The following is a 17833-nucleotide window of genomic DNA, read 5'->3' as shown; positions in this document are numbered from 1 at the left end:
TGACCCCCCCCCCCCCCCCCCTCTCTCTCTCTCCCCCACCGCGCACCCCTCTCCCACTTCCTCTCATCCATGTTGAGGCCTCAAGTCTCTCTCTCTAACACAACACTTGTTCTTGTTGGTCGACGCGCGTTCCTCGGCCCCCGCGGTCTTCCCTTTGCCCTTTGCCCTTTGCCCTTTGCCCTTTGCCCTTTGCCCTTTGCGTGGTTGTGGGCTTTATGGAGATTCCATCCTGCCCATCTATCTAGCACAGATTGATCGCACTTGTCTCGGGGTCACCACCACCACCACCACCACCACCACCAACCATCTTCATCTCTTCCATCATCAGCAAGCATCGCGACCGCCATCCATCATCACATCCGGTCTTGACCTAGCCCGCTCTGCTCGCGCCTCTCTGCTCGCAGTTACCCATCAATCCAACCGACTGCCACTTGCATTTGGGTAGCAAAAGCCCCGTCGCCGCTGCCGCTGCGACTCGTGCCGCTACTTGGCTTTTGCTGCAGCCCTGCCTCTGCGCTTGCCTTGACCCCTTCCCTCCACCACCACCGCCAACATGTCGGGCAAAGAATTGCCTCGCCCCGTTTACATGCGCACATCCTTTGAGGCGCCAGACTCACCCCTGACAGCCTCACGGTATGTCTCATGCACGTTCTCTCAGATTCTCCCGTGCCACACACGACTCTCGATGCCGCCTTCGCTGCCGTGCTCACTCACATGGGCGCGCCTGCACACGTTGCCACACTCTGCTTAGTTTCGGCCACCTTGGTGCTCACAGCACCCCAGGCCGCACCCCTACCCGGAACTATGGCCAGCGACGTACCCCTGGCTCAGCCTTTTCTGATGCAAGTGACAACTCTGGCCTTACCCCGGGCAAGATGCGCGCTCCCAGCCTCTTGCAAAACTTTTCGAACGCCGATTTTGAGCTCGAGGCCCAGGGCATCACCGATGCCGTCGATGCCATGTCTCCCCCTGATCTCCGCGGCCTCAACATGCACGGCTCGGTCAGTTGTTTCACTCTCTTTGCTCCCGGTCCTCGCTGGTCTTGAAGCACCAACACCGTTGCCTCATGCTGCTGGCACTCTACACAGGCGCTGAACGACTCTGGTCTGGGTATGAGCATGTTCTCCCCGTTAAGCAAGACGGATGGCCTGGGTTGCTTGACCGGTGCCTCGCCATGCGTGCAACGGCAAAACGAGGTCCTTGACATTCAATCCCATGGCACAATTCGGCAACGCCGTCGCATGAACCTTGGGCGCTCTCCTCCCCGCATTGAGCCCTTTGAACTCGTTGCCAAGCAAGATGAAAAAACCGAACTTCGCGCCACCTCACCAACCGTTCGCCGCACCAAGGTCAGCTTCCGACCCATCTTGCCGGCCCACTCGCGCACTTTCAGCCTCGAAATCATGCTCTCACAAATCACGTGTCCCTGCTCTGGGGTAAATTACTGCTTCTCCTTTTCCCACAGACCTCCAAACGCCGCTTGCTGACGGAAGCCAGCCAAGCTCAATCAGAGCAAGTTGAGATCGAGCACAGCAGCGGCCCCTCCCCGGCAGCAACGGACGTCATCACGCCACCGTACACGACCACTTCTCCGCCAATGACTCAGCTCCTCGAGCAGTCCCAAGCCCTGCCAGAGTCACACGCACACGTGCAACAACATCATCACCAGCAAACTGTGGCACAGCGGCAGTCACACCAGCCCCACCAACACATGGTCGCAGCTACCACCACCGCCGCACCTGCCACAAGCGCCGGCATGGCGGCGGCAACCACATATGCCTATGGGTCCCATCCCCATGCAATGACAGCTCTCCCACCTCGAGCAGACAATTTTGCCGCTCGGTGGTTCGACGGTGATCCACGAAACAAGCGCGAGAAGAAAATGACGGCACACTCACATGCCAAAAAAGGCTCAGCCAGCAAGCGCGGCGAGTACAAGTGTGGCAAATGCGGCTTTTACCCCAAGAAGCAAAAGCACAACTGCGATGAGGAGAAGCGCCGGCGCCAATCCGATGGTCGTAACAAGAGCCTGCCCAAAGCTGCCGCGGGCCCGCTTCCCATGCCCAACTTGGCCACAGCCAACCAAGTTCAAAACGCGCTCTTGAACCCCGTCAGCACTCCCAAAATTGCCCTGGGCGGTGACCCCATGATGACCCCTGGGGCATGGTAGGCTGCCAGATCCCCTGGGTTATCACATCGGTTGTGTGGGCCATTGTTGTTCCCAGTACACTCGGTGTTTCGCCTTTATATTTCTCTTGTTGTGTCTGACTCTTTTGTGCTTTGGTGTCTTCTTACCAGTCGGTAATCGGCAACTGCGCTTGACGCAGTTGAGCAAATATTAAATTGTGTCAGAGCGGAAGACCAGCCCTGGCACGCTTGTGTTGTCGCTCAATGCTTCCTGCTACAACGTGTTTTTGTGGCGATGTTCCGGAGTGGCGTGAAACTTGCTAACAAAGGTTGTGGTTGAGGCCAGTTCGTATATGCTCTTCTCCTGCCTCTCGTCTTATGAGTTTTCTTTTCATTTCGTACCTTCTTGTCGGGCGTCTCGACGTGTCACGTATTTGCTGGTTTTTGTCTTCCTTGTATGAGTGGTCCGTTTGTGTATACTTGCGTCCGCCCATTCTGTGATTTGCCTTTTTGGTGCACTTTCTCTTTCTTTATGCTTTTGTTTTGCGCTTACTGCTCTTTGATGCCCACCGAACATTGGCGGTTGACATGGTCGGAAGTGGATCAAATTGAGCATCTTTATGTAAATTGATATACCCAAGCAACAACACAATTTAAACCGTAGAGAACTCATTTTTGGCCGATTGCTGACCTTTTTTTGATTTTCATTGTTTTTTGGGAGGGGTGCAGCCAACAAGTTTTCAAGGTTTTTAATTATGGCCGCTCAATCATCGAACTTGATGCGCTTGCTGCGGTCACGGCGATCGCCGCTGTCAGACTGGTGCATGGACCGCTGAGTTTTCTGTCGAAGGGTCTCCAGACTCTCATCGTCTTCGGCAAATTCCATGGCAAGGCGGCGACCGTATAGATGCGTGCCGCTGAGCGCCGAAAAGGCATCGCGGGCTTCTTGCTTCGTGGAAAACTCGATGAAAGCGAAGCTACGCAACGAGCAAGCATTGGTGTGAGAAAGAGTGCAAACGGACAGACGTGTGCGAGAAGAGCACGAAGTCAAGCTTGGAATACATGGAGGAAAAAAGAAAAAAAAAAAATGATGCCCACTCACCCGCGATGTGTGCCGTCATATTGCTTGCGGGGCAGGCGTACGGAGACAATGTTGCCGTGTGGCGAAAAGAGCTGCTGCACCTCCTTGGGTGTCGCTTCAAAGGCAATGTTGCGGACGACCAACTTGTTGGACTTGGCCTTCATTTTCTTCCCCTGGATGAATAAAACCACAAGCCGGTTATGAGGTTGAGCAAATCAAGCCTTTGTTGCAGAGCTGGACGAAGACGCTGAAAAATGTTGAACCAAAGATGAATCGAACCTGGCGCTCGCGCTTGGTGAGAGGGGCACCTGTGCGCTCCGACATCTTCAACTCAAGCGTATGCTCTTGAAGCGACGAGCCATGGAGCATCTTAATGGCTCGCACGGCATCTTGACGCCTAGATATTTCAAAGACAAGGCTCGTAAGGAGGCGACAACTTGGCACGCAACGTGCCCCGCAAAGATGCGAAGGGTGACGCACGACTTGTATTCCACAAAGCCAAAGCCCATGGAGAGCGGTCGACTCGGCTCCTTGGGGTTCGGTTTGCGAGCCACCCGAACCGAACTACGGGGCAGCCACAAGTCCAAAAGGGTAAGACACGTCAATGAATACAAGCATGAATAAAGAAGCGTAACGTCCACATGAACACATGAAAGAGCCCGAGCACACACCGAATCGGTCCAATGCCCTCAAAATGATGACGCAGCGCATCTTCGTCCGTGTCAAAGTGCAGGTTCTTGACGAAGACGCTTGAGCTGGGGCCACTCGTATCCACCTCCTCAGCTCCTTCGTCTTTGCCTGCAGCATTTCCGCGCGAGGAGCGGGGTGTTAAATATGTATCACAACGCAGTACAGTACAGTACAGTACAGTACAGTACAGTACAGTACAGTACAGTACAGTACAGCACAGTACAGTACAGTACAGCATGTATAAAGCTGACTGTGGCGGGCTACAAACCGGAGAGTTCTTCTGCAGGGTGGGCTTTCGCAGACTGGCTCGAATTTGAAGATTGCGCAGCATCGTGTGGTTTTTGTTGCTGCGTAGTGTCGTCCTTGGTCGCCGCTTTCTTCTTGTTCGCCTTCTTGTTGACATCGGTGCGTTCCTTCTGAGGCGGTGCCTCGGCAGGCGCCGCAGGCGCTGCGGTTGCCTGCGCTGTTGGTTCTGCCTTGGAAGCCGAGTCAGCGGGCCAGTCGGTGGTAGGTTCTTCTGGCGAGTCGACAAAACACTGTTTCGGTGCCCATTCCAGATAGAGCGGCTCATCCTTGTACTTGCGATAAGCCAACTTGCGAAAACCACGACTAGTGATCGATGCAACCAACCGAATGAATTCATCGTGCGCACGCTCATTGCTAAAGCTGAACGCAACGCACACACTGAGCAGACACAGTTCAACGCACCGTGCCTCACTCGGCTCCATGTATTCAACGAGCGCCATGGTTCGCGAAGGAGGCATGACAAAGTTGCTCAGATCACCATGCGCTTCAAAAAGGGGTCGCAATGTCTTCTCCTCCGCTGCAAACGGCAAGTTTTTCACCAGGAGAGTCTAGCATGCGCAGCAAAAAGTGCACGGAATGAGACAAAACTTCAATGAGAACCCGGTCAGAGCGTTGCCAATATCCATGGAGAGGTTGAACAGCAACTACCTACCGTTGTGCTGCGCTTGCCAATGCGAGTGTCAAATGCTGAAAGCTTGACGCCATGCTCTTCAAGAAACCGTTTGTTCTCTGCGATAATGTTTGATTCGCCCAAGGCCATTCGCACAGCCAGCGAGGCTTCTCCACTCTACAACCACGATTGCATACATCGAGAATGAATAACGGGAGCATTGCATGACACCGTTAAAAAAAAGCGACAACACCTCGCTTGGAGGCTCCGTAGAGCACGTACATCATCCATCAGTTCGCCTTTAGAAACACCGAATTCATCGGCCATGGCTTCGGCCACGGCATCCTGACGGAGGAACAGTGTGCTCCAGTTGTAGGCATCACCAGCCTTTTGCTTCTGCTTGGTGGCCTTGTCCTGATTCATTGAAGCAGCAACCGCCATCAAATACGTTAGAGAATACAAGCACTTGAATAGAAGAAGGCACGGAAGCTCCAATAAGAACATACTTTTTTGTAGTTGCTGCCCTCCTCGACTTCAAAGTCAGCATCCGTTCCGGGCTTGTGGCGAGCCGGCAGCACGTGCAAAAGACGGCCCTGGCAGACAACAATGTCATTGGTGTCTCAAGTAAATCGCACGCCCAGTCATGTGAAGGGAGGGTAAAAGCAAGGAATTGATCCTGGCGCGCACCATACCTGAAAAATGGTATTGTCCAAGTTTTGAAACGCCTGGCTGGCATGCTCGGGGAGGACAAAAGTAATAAACGCAAAGCCCTTGGGCTTCTTGGTTTCGCCATCAATCGGCATATGCAGCTCTGACAAGGGACCTTGAGAGGTGAATGCAGAATAACGCCGCGTAGACCAAAATGGAGGACGGGGTACGAGAAAAAGAGAGTGTAGTGAGCGTAAGATGGTATTGTAAGCTAAGGTAAAACAAACAATAATAGCAAAAGGGGGCGTTGAGGGGAATCGAGAACGATGCGCTCACCAAAAGCCTCAAAGAGCTCGCGGAGCTCATCTTCCCGACAAGCATACGGCAGATTGCGCACAAACAAACGGCCGGATTCGCCAATGTCCTCATCTTCGGGTCGCAAAGGTGCGGGATAGTCCTTTTTGGGCTTATCTTCCGGCTCCAGCTTCTCAATCTGTTGCATGATGTTGCGCTCCGGGATGGCCGCTGTCACCTCGATGTAGCGTTTGCCTGCAGATCGCGGGTCCGGTCAAACGTTTAAGAAGAACGGAATGCTTTGAGCAGAGGTCGCCTGGTAGCGATAGACCCAAATCAAAAACATGCGCGACGCACCCATTTTGCTCTTGTGCTTCTCGAGCGCCTTCTTCCACTCTGGTTTCGTGGCAAAGTCAACGAAAGCACGACCACTGGAGCGCTTGCGCTTGTCGAAGAGAAGCCGCACGTCGATGGGCTTGAGTGGCTTGAAAAAGCCAACGATCTCGGGTTCACGGGCTTTGAAGGGCAGGCCCAGAACACGGACGGTAAAGAAACGCTCCGGCTTTGTCAATTCTTCCACAGGTGCCTCATCCAGCTCCTCAGCGTCACTATCGACCTCTTCGCTACCAGCGGTTTGTGCCTCTGTGCGCTGGAAGATAGCTTCCAGGCCATCCTAAATAGCGCACGAGTTGAGACAACAGAGCCTCTGAGGTCAGAATCTGCCACAAGAGGCGAACGGCCACCAAGGGAGCACGCGAGAGCGTAGCTGACGAACAATGCATTCAAACGCAGTCAGTACCTGATCCGTAGAAAACTGCTTTTTCTCCGCCTTGTTGCCATTATCACTCTCGTCATGATCCTGATCCTCATCCGCATCTTCATCCTCCTCCTCATCGTCGTTGCTGTCGTCGTCGCTGTCGTCGTTGCTTTGCCGATCTGTGGTTTTACCATCTTCCAGCATGGAGGGATCCTCCTCCTCCGCTTCCGCGTCGTCATCCTCAAAATCAGCTGCCGAAGACTCGCCAGTCTTGGACCGAAGCCACTGAGCACCCAGCAAGTCAAGTGTTAGGCCGAGCATAAGACTGTCAACTGAGCTCATCATCCTTATACGCGCACACAAAAGTACAAGTGGGCACAAGGGGCTTACATCCAAATTTGACATGGCTGCCTTTTGCTTCTGCAGGGCCACTACAGCCTGCACATCTTCGCCTGCTCCCTCTGTATCGATGTCGTCACGAGCATCATCGCTCTTTTGATCAGCGGCAACTACGGCACGCACGGTTGTGAAAAAAAAGAGAAGAAAAAAAAAGAAAAAAAAGAAACGGGGCCATTGCTACATATGCCCAGCAAAAGAGGGGAGCAACGACAGCAGCAGCAACAACGACAACAACAAGGCGCCGGAGTCTAGCTTGTTGCCGCACCTGGCAAATCCTGGTATTCCTCGTCGTCGCTGTCATTGTCGTCATCGTAGGCAACCTTCGGTTTGGGCTGGTCTTTTTCCACTGAGGAAGGACCGGCCACGGCCTGCGTCGGGTTGGGCAACGATGACTGCAAAGCATCGTTGGCCCAGGTCTTTTGGCGGCCTGTATTGCCCATCAATTGCATGTACTCAGCCAGCTGGGGGTCTGCTGATGGATCCTGGGCCAACTTCTCGAGGCGCGCCAGCTGTTCCTGGTCCTGAGCCAGAGCGGCGGGCAACTTCTTTTTCTTCTTCGACGGTGCACCGTCAGATTCCTGCAGTGCGCCGGTGAGCTTGGCAATCATGCGCAAACGTTGCGACTGGACAAGACATGGCGTTTGAGGTAGACAGCGTGAGCCCAGTCGAAGATGAAGCAGAAGGGGAACACAGGCTTCGATAGCGCCGGGTAGGTCCAAGCACTCTACCTCGCGTGACTCGTAGGCCGAGGAGCCTCGCGATTGTTTGGACCAAGGCCGAGGGAGGCGTTGATCGCCGACAGCCAGGGCATGTGCGACCTATACAGCGCAGCCGCGACGGGCAGCATGAGTCGTGTGCTTCAGTCAAGCCACCATCTGCTGAGTGAGGGCTGAGCAAGTACCTCAATCTTGGAGGTGTCGACGAAAACATCGTTCTCCTTGCTCACGGCGGCGGTTGCTGAGTCTACGTCCTTAAAGCCGATGTAGGCCATGCGCCGTTTGCTCAAAAGCTTGACCTACGCCAAGCACCCATCATCGCCCACAAAAGCAAAGCACAGTCGCAGAGCGGGATATGGCGCGCAAGCGCAAGCCGAGAGTTAGGAAGGGTGTGCATCATCAGGACGCGAGCGTACATGCAATTGCGCAGGCTGAGCCTGGAGCGCAAATCTGGATACAACAGGCACGGGCACAGACACAGGCAAGAGAAGACGATGGAATAGAATCTCAGCGAATGCTCTGACCTGGGTCAGCTCGCCATACTTTGCAAACAGCTCACGCAAGCGTGGCTCTTGGATGTGTTTCGGCCTAGTCAGAGGATCACAGCCAATCAGTTTGAAGTTTGCGAACAAACATACAGGCAAATGCAGGCCCAGACAGGTCACGCTGTGAAAAGCATGGATCCTGCCTCTGCCGTCAACAATACCACGTGGCGTTGACGGCGTTCGCAGCTCGGCCAAATCGAACGGCGGCTGCAGCCTGCGCCTTCAAAACCCGATGCCAGCAAAGACTTACAAATTTTTCACAATAATGCGCGATGAAGGCACGCTCTGGCCCGAGCTGCCGTGTTGGTCCGCCATCTCTCGCGGTCCCGAGCGTCCAAAAATGATGCACGTCGGTCAACGCTGAGAGCTGTGTGCAAAGCGAGAGAAGCAGGAAAGAGAGAGTCACCATGTGCTTGCTGCACCAACAAAACGTGTGTACCTTTGGTGTTAAGGTCTTGAAGTACAGAAAGCGAAAACAGTCACAAGATTATTTTCTTGTTGGAAATTGCGCGCGAGAACAGTCCACGGCTGAGCTGAGTCGAGCCGAGCCGAGCTGAGCCGAGGTTGAGCTGGGCTACGCTGAGCTGAGCTGAGCTGGGCTGACGAAGCCAGTGTGAGGCAAAGGTGCTGGAGGCTAAACATCGTGAAATTTAGGACAACTTGCACGTGGACGGTGTCTGATCGTGGTTCAAAGATCGTTGCTGGGCGTCAGGAGCCGCCGGTCATGAGCAGCTGGAGCGCCAGCACACAGCGCCAACGGGCAGCGATGGCAGACAACTCGGCCGTGCCCATGGACATTGCCTCAGGCCGTTCCGTGCCGTCTCAGTCCATGGCAGGTGCGAATGGAACACGCTGACCCTACAACCCTTGTTTATAAAGTGACTTCTTACGCTCAAGGCAAAGGATGGCTCGCCATGTGTGTCACCCATCAGCTGTGCAGGCTCACGGCATGTGCTTCTCGATCCGAATCAGGCTCTTTTCAGCAGGCTTCCCTGGTCAACTTTGGCTCGCTAGGCCTATTTCAGTCCGTCCTCCAGCCCGTAGATGGCAATAGCTACTTTAGGGGCTTTGAGCGTGGCCTGGACGACGACGAAGAGCTCCAAGAGCTGAGTCAGAGCACAACCTCGCTTCAAGCAGTTGGGGCCGATGGAAGTCGCGGTTCTGCATCGCATAGCTATGGCAGCCATGGTTCTAGTCGCGATGGTGCATCGCAGCCACTTTTACATGCACAGTCTGCGGCTAAATATCAGACGACTGAGACAGGTGCGCATGCCTTGTCGCGATCAGGACGGGAAGCGCGTTGAAGCGGCTCTCGAGCGGCGTCTGATTGGGCTTGGCCCATACTAGCCTGACTCTTCCGAATCATCTCATCTTCGGTTCTTCTCCTTCTTTTTGTGGTCATTTTGCTCCCAGTGGAGGTGCCATCGCGGGCCTTGTCGCCTAGGCAGCGACTCTTAGTGGGCCTGCTCTATGGCTGCATCAACTCCATCATCCTCATCCCTGTTCTGATCTCGTTTGCACAAATCATTTTCCGAGACCCGTACTATAAGGAGAGCATGCCCTATCTCATCAAGCTCGTCATTTTATCCTCCAGCATCCATCAAATTATTTTCACCACCTTCAGTACCCTGACTTTTGCCATTGGCCAGGTGCAGGACGCAGGACTCATCTTCCTCTCCAGCATGGCCAGCGCCATTGTGACTTATGGCAAGCAGCATGACCTCTCACACGCAGACGTCCTTGCCACAACTCTGTGTTGGTTGGCCATCAGCACTGCCAGCCTGGGAGCGGCTCTCTTTGTAACTGGCCGGTGCGTTGAGCAGCAACACACTCTGTCAGATGCTTGCCGTCAGACAGGGGTCGGTGGGGGAAAGGTCGAGATTTTGCAGCGGTGCCCACTGTACGCACGAAATGGAATTCTGACAGAATCTCTCGCTTTGCTTGACCTTGCATTGCTAGCCTGAAGCTGGCATCGCTGGTCCAATACCTGCCATTGGCTGTTATTGCCGGCTATCTCGGTATGTGACCTCACGCGCTGTAGTGCGGAATCAGATTTTGTGCTTGCCTCATCTAGGCGCAATGGCCATGTCTTTGTTTTCAGCATTTATCGGCCTGTACTGTTTTGAAGCGGGCTTATCGTTAATGAGCGGCAAGCAGATCTTGACCTTTCGCGATTGGGGCGCACCCTTCAACCGTGACAGCATGATACTCATTACGCCAGGCCTCCTCTTGGGCATCGGTCTCATCTTTGTGACCAATCGCTTCCGTCATTTTGCCGTGCTGCCGTGCTGCCTCTTGGCGATTCCCGTCATTTTTCACATCATCCTGGCTGCCAGCGGAACCTCTTTGGACGAAGCACGCGTTGCTTTTGGCGAGGGGTGGTTGGCCCCCTCCACGGGGTCGACGAAGTTCTGGGAGGTTTGGGAGCACTATCAGTTTGGCAAAGTGCATTGGGGGGTCGTACCCAAGTAAGGCATTCACCTCTTTCTGGCTACCTTTGTGCTTCAAAAGGCGGCTTCGGCTTGGGGTACTTCACCGCGATGAGGGCTCACTTGTTTCTTGCCTGCTTTCCATGACCGGATTGGGGAACTGCGCAGATTGATTCCAACTTGGATTGCCATGTATTTCGTTGTGGCTTTTTCGAGCAGCTTGGATGTGGCGGCCATTCAGGTCTGCACGCATTGAACGCCCCCCCCTCTTTTTTTTTAACGAATGCCTAGTCTTCGACAGATGCATTGCATTCATCACTCTCAGCTCACTCATCATGCCGATTAGATGGAGCTGGGCAGTCGTTTGGACTTTAACAAAGAACTCTGTACTGTCGGTATCAGCAACCTGGTATCTGGTCTGACGGGTGGCTTTGTAAGGACTCGTAGCGCATGCGAGCGAGCCGCTTTTCCATGCTTGTCCACAGGCCAACGATGGTCGTTATGGGTGTCTGATCACGTCTCGCTTGTTCACGTAGACTGGCTCATACATTTTTAGTCAGACACTGTTCACCATGCGAGCCAACGTGCGTGTTTTTCCTCTTCTCGATTGGACACGTCGTGCTTTGTGTCTTGAGTTTTGTTCCTCATACTGAGCACGGTTGAGGGATGGCAGGTCAACTCTCGGATGGTCGGAGCTTTAGTGATTGCGTTGGAAGTGGCCATCTTCATGGTCCCAGTTTCCATTTTGGCCTTTGTCCCAAAATTCTTCTTTGGAAGTGTTTTGACCTTTATCGCCTTGGAGCTCATGTTTAGCTGGCTAATTCTCTCCTTCAAGCTGGTTCACGTCTCAGAGTACATCATTATTTGGCTGACCTTCATTGCCATCCTCATGACTAATCTGGAGATTGGCATGGGTGTGGGTTGTGGCCTTTCCATTCTCAATTTCATCTTCCAGTACGCGCAAACCAAGGTGTCGCACCAAGTCTATCGCAGCAGCAATGTGCAGCGTGACTTCCAGCAACGCTCTCTCTTGGCCAAGCATCGAAGCCGCATCATCTCCTACAAACTCTCGGGCTACATCTTCTTCGGATCTTCTCTTTGTACGCTTACCGCGCCGAAACTTGGTTTTGAGCACGCATCTCCTTCCGAGCATGTTGAACGGCCAAACAAGAAAAAAACGCTCGGCTTGGGACTTTGAAGCGTTGCTTGCGCTCATTTGGGGTCTTTTGTTTTTTTTTGCGTCTTGGCTTTAGCGCTTCTTAAAGAGTTTACAACAGGCCTTAGCATGGCCGCTGAGACGTCCTTGGAGGGCACTCGTTGCTTTCTTGTTGTAGACTTTGCTCAGGTCTTCAAAACTCATGCTCTTCTGATTGTTGTTTGTCATCTTGGACATGAGTAGCAGATGCGTTTGCATGTTAATTCTAACTGCAGTTGACGTGGCTTCTCTTAGGTGTCTGGCGTGGATGCCACAGCAGTGCGCTCTTGTTTTGTCGCGCTGAAGCAACTCGCGGTAATGTAAGTAACAGAATCGGAGGCATATGAACGACGGCATGCGATGTGAAAGGCCAAGGTGATGGTCACGGTGATTCGGGATGGGGCAACCCCAGAACATCTGATATGGAGTGGCATGAAAGAGGCGAACAGTGGAAGGTCGGCTAGTATGTGCGCTTTGGGGCCTTTTCATCTGAGTCTTGTGATCGGCGTTAGACATCGCCACATCCTGGTGTTTTCAGGACTTGATGCTAGCACAGAGCGCATTCTGCGTAGTCAATCTGTCCTTCCTGCCGAGGGTAGGTGACTTGGAATCCAACAATTTTGTCCGGGCCAGAGTTTCCGGCATGGTGAAGTTGGCTCAATCCCTCGGGAATCTTTTGCGTTTAGGCGAGGACGAATGGACGCAAGTGCTGTCAGACTTGGAACACGCACTTGAATGGGCGGAAAATGAGCTGTTGTGCATGGTTGGCGCAGATATCCACCCAGTCCAAGGGATTGACGCGCGAACGGTTGCTGGTGCGTCGCGAATTTTGCGAGCAGCTGGAGCCCTGTCTTACCAGAGTCTAGATTGGGTCTGATTGCAATTTTCCAACGATCCACTGTGAAATGTGCTCACGGCCAACTGGCCATAGATCTGCTCGCTGCTTATCTTGTGGATGAGGAGGAGGAAGCTACTTTTTCCAGAAGTGCATTGGAAGAGGCTCGGCGGTTTTTCACTGAGCGACGCGTGACGCAAGGCGAGGTGAGAGCGTTGCCGGCCTCCAGCGTCAGGCCTGCGCACGAGTGAAATGACAGCCAGGAGCCTGGTTGACCCCATTGCAGTTGTGCCTTCAACTTGTTTGAGGTCTCCTCATTGATGAAGCGCATGCAAACTGAGGAGCGTGATCCTCATACTTTGGGCATTTTTTCTGCTGTAGACGCTCTTTGATGTGGCTGAGCCTGCAGAGTCTGTCTATTTTCTATTGCAAGGCGACGTGGTATTGAGCAAGCCGACACAAATGCCGCGTCGGCGACGTGCACCTGCAATCATGCAGCGGTTTCGTGTATGTGCTTGTGCTTCATTCGTGCGCATTGCCTCCATGATGTTTGGGCAAGCATGCGCTGGCTTTTCCCTCTTTGATCTTTCCCTCTTTTTGTGTGTTGGGAATTGGCTGGTTTACTTTTTTCCTTGTAACAGCGCAATACGATTGGAGAGGAGCCGCTGATCTCTCACAAACTCATCATGCGTTGTCGTGCGGGAGGCATATTCGGTGCGTTTCAAACTGGAATGCACCTGGATCGCTCAACCGTTTGGCCCGCAGCCCGATATTTTTGCTTTTGATGATCGTCGCCCGCGTGGCGCGAGGTGTCGCACCATAGCTGCTTGTACATGTAATCTGATGCACTGGTCATGATCATTATCATGATGACTATATCATCTTATCGTTTTATCGACACAGGTGAGGTCAATTTTGTTCTGCGCCAGCCGCGGCCTTTTCGAGCGGAAGTTCGTGCCAACAGCATTGTTTTTGAGTTGACAAGGTCTGTTTGAGCGACTTGTTTTGGTCGATCTATGCCTGTCAAAGCCCAGCTTGAGGATTTATAATCTTTCTCATGCTTCTTGTGTCTGTTTGTTGGTATGTGGTCCGACGCAGGCAGCAGCTCGATGCCATGTTCGAGGAAGCACCAGAGTCTGGGTTGTTGGTTCAACGCGTCCTGATGAAATCAGCCTGCCTTTTGCTAAGCAATAATCTGGACTCGATTGTAGACTAGGCCTAGAGCGTAGAGCCTTGGCATTCGCATTTGGCCATTGATAGCTGCTCAACGCATCAGAGGCCGATCATGGTTGTCTTCTTTTTTTTCCAGGCCCAGTCATCAGCTGCACCTGCAGCGGTCTGCAGAAGATGCGAATTCGGGAGTTTGGCAGTCAAGTTTTTTTCTTCAATTTTTCTTCAGGCTTCAGTTTCAACTCGCTTGAATAATATAGCTGTCGGCCTTCCAGTCACGCGGAACTAATAGAAACTCGAACGAGGCAAACATGCATTGGGAGCCAATTGTCATGGGCATGACATCAAGCAACAAACCCAACCTTGGCTGGGGCAGCGTCATCACAAGAAAATAAAATCAAACACGGCACTTCACACTGGATGGTCAGCTGAGGGCAGATTAGTGTCAGAAGCCAGCCTTGGGCAAGGCAACGCTCTTCTGATCACGTATCAACACGCAGTGTTGTCCGCCACATGCAATCAAATAGTGACACAGGGATGATTATCGTCGACAGACTAGCCGTGTGACACATGGATGGGCCCGTTTGGGTTTAACTGCAGGGCTGAGGGCGAGACGACAAACACCTGCGAAGAAGACGGGAGGGCTGAGCGCGTCAAGCCTATCAAGTCTTGCGGTGTTGATTGGTGATGCACGACAATGTGGATTTGAGCGTTTGGTGGCAGGCTGGTCAGAGCATGCATGGGAAAAGGAGTAAGGGTGCTTGAGGCCAGCGATGAGGCAGGGGCACATGAGGTTGTCGTGAAGGGCCCCGACGCGTCTGCCGAGGTGGTGCACGCAATATCAGAGGAGGGCATAGAGCTGGTCGCAGAGGTCGAGGGAAGATCCGCCTTATCATCCTCAAAATTGGGTTGTGCAATGGGCGTCTGACAATGTTTCACCGGCCCAATAGGGATGCGATGAGTGAGAGACGAGAATCTGACATGTAGACTGCGTCGTGCAAGCGCAACCAGGCTGAGGCAACGGGACAGGCACCTACCGGAAACGAGAAAGGTAGTGTGCGACTGGGACCACCAGACAAAGGCTGGCTCGAAGTGGGTGTTTCGTCTGATTTGGGCGGACTTTCGGCGCTCTGTCGAGCCCGCTTGGCCTATCAACAACATAGCAGGTGAGATCCAGAGTCGCCAGCAGGGCTTGGGGTGAATTGATCGCGGTTTCAGAGACACCCGCCAACGTACCACGGGTGTACACGCAGACGAATCGGGACGACCGGCAAGGAGTGACTGTCGCTGGGAACGCTTGGTGGGTTGACGATCAGGGGACAGAAATTCGTCGGCTATGAAAGTCACAGGCCAGGCGATGCAAATGAGCGGTGCAGTGTGGGGTCCAGGACTGCTTGTCCAGAACGCATCACTCGGGAAATATTGCAGACACATAGTCGATTCAAGCACAGAACACAGGGCCAATTTCTCGTACTGTTGATGGCAGGCAGCTTGGCTGGGTCCTCGCCACACCAAACAAACTTCGTTTTCCCCTTTTGAGAGCCCGAATCCTGAAAAGGTTGTGGTTTGATCACAAGGGCAGGTGCAAGTCAGAAAACGCTGGGCCTTGACCCTGTCGGTGTGTGGGTGGGGGTGACTGGCGTACCTTTTTGACTAGATCAAGACTGCTCAGAATGTTAGCGATGTCATAAAGTCGACGAAGTTGATCTATCACGTGGGCGCGTACCCGCACAAGCGACAAATGGGGTATGAGATACAAATCTGGGCGGCGAGCCATGTGCACAAGCAGTTTAGACTGAGTCAAGCGCACTTTTATTCTTCTTCTCTGGTGGGCAGTCCAAGCCAAAGATGAGGCGGTCAGCCGCCGTGTCTAACTGAACAGATCCGGTCTGGAGGTGCAGCGGTGAGAATTGGAAAAAGAGGCCATCACAGGCAACAGCAACAACAACAATCACAACAACAGCGTCAACCAAGAGATATGGAGGCCAAGGGCTCAGCGAGGCCGAGCGATCAACGCACCGAGCTGACAAGAAACATCATGATGAAGCGCTGGGTCAGGACACCAAGGGATCTGTCAGCCCGCGTGTTGGGCGAGTCAGGGTCGGAATTTGTGCGCTTGGGTGTGTTGGCCTCAGTGGTGGTCAGGGTCTTGAGTTTACCCAGGGTGGTGCGCAAGGCGTCAAGACCCCGCCAGGTGTATGTATTCTTGGCTTTGCGTGAAACGAGTTCAAGTGCTTCAAAGACGTTAATGACATCGTAAATGCGCCGGCGTTCAACCTCAAGAGCTGCGGCGGCGTCACTGAGATTGACTTCTGGGTCCTGGCGATCCTTGCAAAACTCGATGAATCTAAATTGGAAACGAGGTTCGAATGAGACAGCGTGTGTATTAGGCGACCGCCACTTGGCCATCTGGTGGCGCGTCCCATCAGCAAAAAAGGTACCCCATTTCAAGATAAACAAGTCACCTACCCAAGCGCAATCCGTCCCAAGGTCTTGTCCATGCGACGGATAGGTTTGCTGGGAATATTGAGTGTGAAATTTGCCTCGGCTTGTTCAAGCAGCTTGGTTTTAGCACCGCTCTATAAAGAAAGGGTGCCATAAGTCAGGGAAGCGCGAAGAATAGGCTCAGGGTGTCAAAGCGCGAGATTCGAGAAAGAAATCCGAGAGAGACTCGAGAGATAGTGTGTGTATGTGTTTAGATTTGCAAAATCTCTGGCACGGCTTACCTGATGAGAGGCCTGCGACGAAGAGCGAGGCCCACGGGCCCGAGGCAGCTGGTCCACGGCAGCTTGGCCCAGGTCTAGGGCACGGGCTGAGGTTCGGGAGCTTGTGGCAGTTCGAATTTGTGTTCGTGTGGGCGTTGAGGACGAGGCTGGGCCTGGAGTGGTGGGGGTGTTGCTCGCTGGTTGCGGACTCGAAGCGTGGGAAGTCGATGGGGTGGCAAGTCTCCTGCTCCGCCGCGCCGTGGTTGGGGATGCAGGCTCAGGGCTGAGGTGTGGCTCTGGTTGCTCGGGGTGTTGCTGCTGCTCTGCGGCCTTGAGGGCACGCAGGCTTGGGCTGGCAAGGCGGCTGAGGAGCTCAAGACCATAGCTCGTACGCTTGGGGGACACAGGACAACCCGTGGACATGGCTGTGGGCTGTGTCATTCTGGACGACTTGATGGCAGACGAGGGGGGCTCGTGCCCTGTTTCTGAGTCGGCGACGGCGCCAAAATGATGTGTGTTGGGTGGCGACCAAGGCTTCAACTGGAGAGGGACGGTCAGATGGGGCGAGCAATGACAGGCAGATCAGCATGGCGCCAGCGAAGCGACCATGAGCGGGGTTGACGATCATTTGATCAAATGGCAGCGCATTGAGCGAGCGAGCGATGATCCAAACCACCGGATCCACATGATCGGAGGTGCACACTAGGGCAACAGGCAGCGCAGCACGGTTCTATGTTGCTTACCGGAATTGGCGGGTCACGGGAGTCCGTGCGAGCAAAAGTTTTGCAAACTGGCGCCCGCGCGCCGAAACTTTCAACGGTCACTTTTTCGTGCTGTCAGCTTGGGTGATGATGGACAACTCACAACTCTGTCTTGGGGCATGCCCGATCGCTCAAGCAGGAACCCACCAAAAGCCAAAAAGCGCGCGCTTTGAAATCTCGTAACGGGCGCCCGTTACAAACTGGGTGCTGCTGTGATGGTGAGATGTTGTGATGGCGCCTCTGGCTGCTGCACACTGTGGTTTGTGCGCCGCGCCATCCAATTTTATCTGACAATTCTTCATGGACCGTGTGCAGCGCCAAAAGTAACGGTCACTTTCAGCGCCACCGCGCGATGGCAAGTGCGGGAGAAACTGATACACGTGTTTGTAGCGTGATACTCTTGGGGTCAAGTGGCGCTGGAGAAAAGAGCCGTTAGATGATTTATGTATCAGTTCCGCCTGTAAAATCGCGTTAAAACAATAACATCAAGCCTCTAGAAGGTGTATCATTTTAACTTTATTTTTCCTCGCAAACCCATAGCCCATTTACACATCCAAAAGTCCCT

The 17833-nt window shown here is 53.5% G+C and overlaps 4 protein-coding genes across 4 annotated transcripts; 2 read left to right on the top strand and 2 right to left on the bottom strand.

The window, feature by feature from the left end:
• Positions 1 to 351: 351 nt before the first annotated feature.
• MONBRDRAFT_31213 (uncharacterized protein) lies at positions 352 to 2170 on the top strand (the record flags this gene model as incomplete). Its single annotated transcript, XM_001743323.1, has 4 exons — positions 352 to 633; positions 752 to 1001; positions 1089 to 1349; positions 1466 to 2170. The coding sequence occupies exons 1-4, from the start codon at positions 554 to 556 to the stop codon at positions 2168 to 2170; spliced, it is 1296 nt and encodes a 431-aa protein (XP_001743375.1). The 5' UTR covers positions 352 to 553.
• A 720-nt stretch (positions 2171 to 2890) lies between these two features.
• On the bottom strand, positions 2891 to 8488 carry MONBRDRAFT_22903 (uncharacterized protein; the record flags this gene model as incomplete). Its single annotated transcript, XM_001743001.1, has 19 exons — positions 2891 to 3104; positions 3230 to 3381; positions 3488 to 3605; positions 3689 to 3772; positions 3880 to 4006; positions 4167 to 4507; positions 4607 to 4752; positions 4857 to 4991; positions 5097 to 5228; positions 5321 to 5407; positions 5507 to 5637; positions 5799 to 6011; positions 6114 to 6429; positions 6556 to 6798; positions 6904 to 7022; positions 7178 to 7730; positions 7814 to 7927; positions 8153 to 8216; positions 8424 to 8488. The coding sequence occupies 19 exons, from the start codon at positions 8486 to 8488 to the stop codon at positions 2891 to 2893; spliced, it is 3354 nt and encodes a 1117-aa protein (XP_001743053.1).
• Positions 8489 to 9087: 599 nt separating this feature from the next.
• Positions 9088 to 11800, top strand: MONBRDRAFT_22902 (uncharacterized protein; the record flags this gene model as incomplete). Its single annotated transcript, XM_001743322.1, has 8 exons — positions 9088 to 9436; positions 9587 to 9983; positions 10133 to 10191; positions 10275 to 10641; positions 10771 to 10843; positions 10949 to 11035; positions 11139 to 11186; positions 11276 to 11800. 8 exons carry the CDS (start codon positions 9088 to 9090, stop codon positions 11798 to 11800), a joined length of 1905 nt encoding a protein of 634 aa, XP_001743374.1.
• Positions 11801 to 14003: 2203 nt separating this feature from the next.
• On the bottom strand, positions 14004 to 16948 carry MONBRDRAFT_31211 (uncharacterized protein; the record flags this gene model as incomplete). Its single annotated transcript, XM_001743000.1, has 9 exons — positions 14004 to 14726; positions 14840 to 14950; positions 15039 to 15136; positions 15277 to 15352; positions 15448 to 15509; positions 15613 to 15691; positions 15822 to 16149; positions 16272 to 16381; positions 16529 to 16948. The coding sequence occupies 9 exons, from the start codon at positions 16946 to 16948 to the stop codon at positions 14358 to 14360; spliced, it is 1653 nt and encodes a 550-aa protein (XP_001743052.1). The 3' UTR covers positions 14004 to 14357.
• Between the last annotated feature and the right edge of the window lie 885 nt (positions 16949 to 17833).

Source organism: Monosiga brevicollis, genomic scaffold, assembly GCF_000002865.3.
Source record: "Monosiga brevicollis MX1 MONBRscaffold_3 genomic scaffold, whole genome shotgun sequence".
Classification (NCBI taxonomy): domain Eukaryota; class Choanoflagellata; order Craspedida; family Salpingoecidae; genus Monosiga; species Monosiga brevicollis.
Note: the sequence above shows the minus strand (reverse complement) of the source record. Positions and strands in the feature narration are given on the sequence as shown.